General features: G+C 67.3%; 1 protein-coding gene across 1 annotated transcript; it reads right to left on the bottom strand.

Annotated features, from left to right (window-relative positions):
- Positions 1-1038: 1038 nt before the first annotated feature.
- LOC147526633 (SMAD family member 6-like) lies at positions 1039-2872 on the bottom strand. The gene is made up of 3 exons (XM_086628278.1): positions 2479-2872; positions 2231-2344; positions 1039-1574 (listed from the first exon to the last, which is right to left on the bottom strand). The coding sequence occupies exons 1-3, from the start codon at positions 2870-2872 to the stop codon at positions 1039-1041; spliced, it is 1044 nt and encodes a 347-aa protein (XP_086484404.1).

Below are 2872 nucleotides of genomic sequence, written 5' to 3'. Positions count from 1 at the left end.
CAACACCCACTCCAGGGGTGCTTACTTGCCCCAGCACCCATTCTAGAGGTGGTCACCTGCCTTTTCACCCATCCCAAGGGTGCTCATCTGCCCCTGCACCCACTCCAGCCGTGCTCACCTGCCCCACACTCCTCCAGCTGTTCTGACCTGCCCCCAACTCCAGCTGTGCTCACCTGCCCCACACTTCTCCAGCTGTTCTGACCTGCCCCCAACTCAGCTGTGCTCATCTGCCCCACTTCTCCAGCTGTTCTAACCTGCCCCAACTCAGCTGTGCTCACCTGCCCCACACTTCTCCAGCTGTTCTGACCTGCCCCAACTCCAGCTGTGCTCATCTGCCCCACACTTCTCCAGCTGTTCTGACCTGCCCCCAACTCAGCTGTGCTCATCTGCCCCACACTTCTCCAGCTGTTCTAACCTGCCCCAACTCAGCTGTGCTCACCTGCCCCACACTTCTCCAGCTGTTCTAACCCGCCCCCAACTCCAGCTGTGCTCACCTGCCCCGCACCCTGCACTGTGAAGCCCACTCTAGTTCTCCCCATGCCTGCCGTGACCCCGTGGCCCACAGCCCCCCCTGCTGCTCTGGGGTTCTCCCCCACCTCCCTCCTCTCCTGCAGCCCCCCAGCCCCCCCACACCTGGCCGGCTCTGGCACACTCTGCCCTCGCTGCCCTCTCCAGGCCCGGCCCTGGTCACCTACACTGCAGGGTGGGGGGCTCCTGCATTGTGCTTTTCTTTTTTTTTTTACAAAAATAACATAAATTAAAATAAAATTAACCATTAAAATAATAAAAAATAAAAAGAGAAAGAGATTAAATAGTGCCCTGCGTCAGCGAGACACCTGCGCCTGGGGGCAGTGGGTGCCAGCGGGGCCATGAGCCAGGCACGAGGGGCTGGGGCAGAGGGTCCCAGTGAGGGTCCCCTGAGCCAGGACGGCCCCACTGCAGCACAGCCCTGAAAGGTTGAGGGGCAGAGGAAGGGCCCCCTGGCTCGTACCCCCCTTGCACCCGCCCCGGGGGGCTTCGTGGGCACCCCCCCAGCCCTCAGCCCGGCCGGCTCAGCAGGACCTCCAGCCAGCACGGGCAGGAGGTGATGAACTGGCGGGAGTAGCAGGGCCCCCAGCCCTTCGCAAAGCTGATGCGGACGCTATGGGGGTCACAGGGACCCTCCCCAGGGACCCGCCGCCCCCCCGCGTCCCCCGCCCGCTCGTAGTCGAACACCTTTGCCGAATAGCCGGGCAGCACCTTGAGGACAGTGAGCCCGCGGGTGCTGGGGCACCCCAGGGTGGGCGAGCTGACGAAGATGGGGTGCTCGCTGCGGTTGTACGCCCACACGCCGCCCGGCTCCCGGCTCAGCAGCAGCCCCCGGCCGATCTTGCCACGCGCCCGCCGGACGGCGCGGCTACGGTGGGCAGCTGGTAGCTGGCCCAGGCAGAAGCCGTTGCCCCGCGGCAGCTCGCAGAAGACGTTCACCGACGCCTCGTGCACGGCGTAGAGGCGGCCCACTCGTGTCCGGTGCTCCCAGTAAGCCAGTTTGCACCAGTAACCGTCTTTAACCGTGCTCTGCGAGAGGCTGGTGTCTGGTGGGGGAGAACAGAGCTGTCACCGCCGGGCAGTGCCACCCACTGCATGTTGGCATGGCCAAGCCACGCAGCCGGAGGGGCCAAGGGTGATGGGGACAGGGTGGGAATAGGGTGGACCGTGCCCCCCAGTTCATGCAAGCACTGGCTGAACGGACAGACGGTGGACATGGCACCCCTCAAATGTCCTGGCACAGGTTTTGGTGCAGGGCATGAGTCACCAGAGCCGTTGCGCGCCAGCACGTAGAGCCAGGCCGTCCCCGGCCGCCATCCCTGGGGACCGCGGTGAGGGGGGTCCCCAGGCGAGGGGAAGGTGGAGCCCCGGCAGGCAGTGGCCCAGTGGCCAGCAGCCAGGCTGGAGCCGCGGCTGTGTGCGTCAAGGCACATTGTGTGTGTCCCCGTGGGCAGCGCTTCCTCCGGCGGGGAGCCCGGCGCCGCCAAAAATAACAGCAGCCGCGGTGGGGGGGGAACCGGGCCCGCGGTTGGTCCCCTGGCAGGAACCCCTCGCCCCATGCCGGGGTCTTTCGCCAGCTCTGCTCCCCAATTTTTGGGCTCTGTATCCTGCACCGCTGCACCGCGACCAGCAGCAGGGTGGGGGGCAGAGCTGCTGGGGGGAGCAGGGCCCCCCCTTCTCCTGCCCAGCGGGACCCTCTTACCGCGCCAGTCCCCGCCGTTGTAGCTGAACTCCAGGAGCTGGGTGCCGGGGTGCGGGGGCTCATCTGGCCAGGAGGGACCACAGGACACCTTCGAGTAAGGGGGCGGTGGGGTCTCTGGGGTGGGGGAGAGAAGGGGGTGAGGGGCTGGGATGTGTATCCTACCCCCCCTCCCCACGAGCTCCCCAGAGCCCTGAGGAGGAGAGGGTGGGCAGCGAAGAGGGCACTCCGGCAGAGCCGCTGGCACTCACCGGGCGCAGCCAGGCGGCTGAAGTGGTGGGGGTTGCAGCAGAGCGCGGCCGCGTCCCCGCAGCCCCCCCGGCCCCCGGCGCAGTAGCAGAGGTGCTTGAGCTCGTGGGGCTGGCGGAGATCGGGCCAGCGGTAGAGACGGCAGAGCAGGACCTGGGGGGGCAACGCCTGCTTGGCTGCCCGCGGCTCCCCCCGCGGCGCCCAGACGCAGCCGGACTCCCAGGCGCCCCGGCTCTCCACCGCCTGCACCAGCAGCTCCAGCTCCTCGTCCTTCAGCTTCTTGAAGAGGGCGTGAGCCGCCGGTTTGAGGGCGCTGGGACCGTCCTCGGGGCCCGCCGCCGCGCAGCGCTGCCGCCACAGCCGCCTCACCAACCCAGCGCGGCGCGAGCGGAACAT

The sequence above is a fragment of the Tauraco erythrolophus genome, chromosome 30 (assembly GCF_009769465.1).
Source record: "Tauraco erythrolophus isolate bTauEry1 chromosome 30, bTauEry1.pri, whole genome shotgun sequence".
NCBI classification, from domain to species: Eukaryota; Metazoa; Chordata; class Aves; order Musophagiformes; family Musophagidae; genus Tauraco; species Tauraco erythrolophus.
Note: the sequence above shows the minus strand (reverse complement) of the source record. Positions and strands in the feature narration are given on the sequence as shown.

Bases quoted from the DNA above. Each gene is read 5' to 3' on its own strand.
- LOC147526633 (XM_086628278.1), bottom strand. From the start codon at position 2,872: ATGTTCCGCTCGCGCCGCGCTGGGTTGGTGAGGCGGCTGTGGCGGCAG. The intron at 2,345-2,478 runs GTGAGTGCCAGC...CCCCCACCCCAG, and splicing joins CAGCCGCCTGGCTGCGCCCG to AGACCCCACCGCCCCCTTAC. The intron at 1,575-2,230 runs GTAAGAGGGTCC...CTCCCCCACCAG, and splicing joins CAACGGCGGGGACTGGCGCG to ACACCAGCCTCTCGCAGAGC.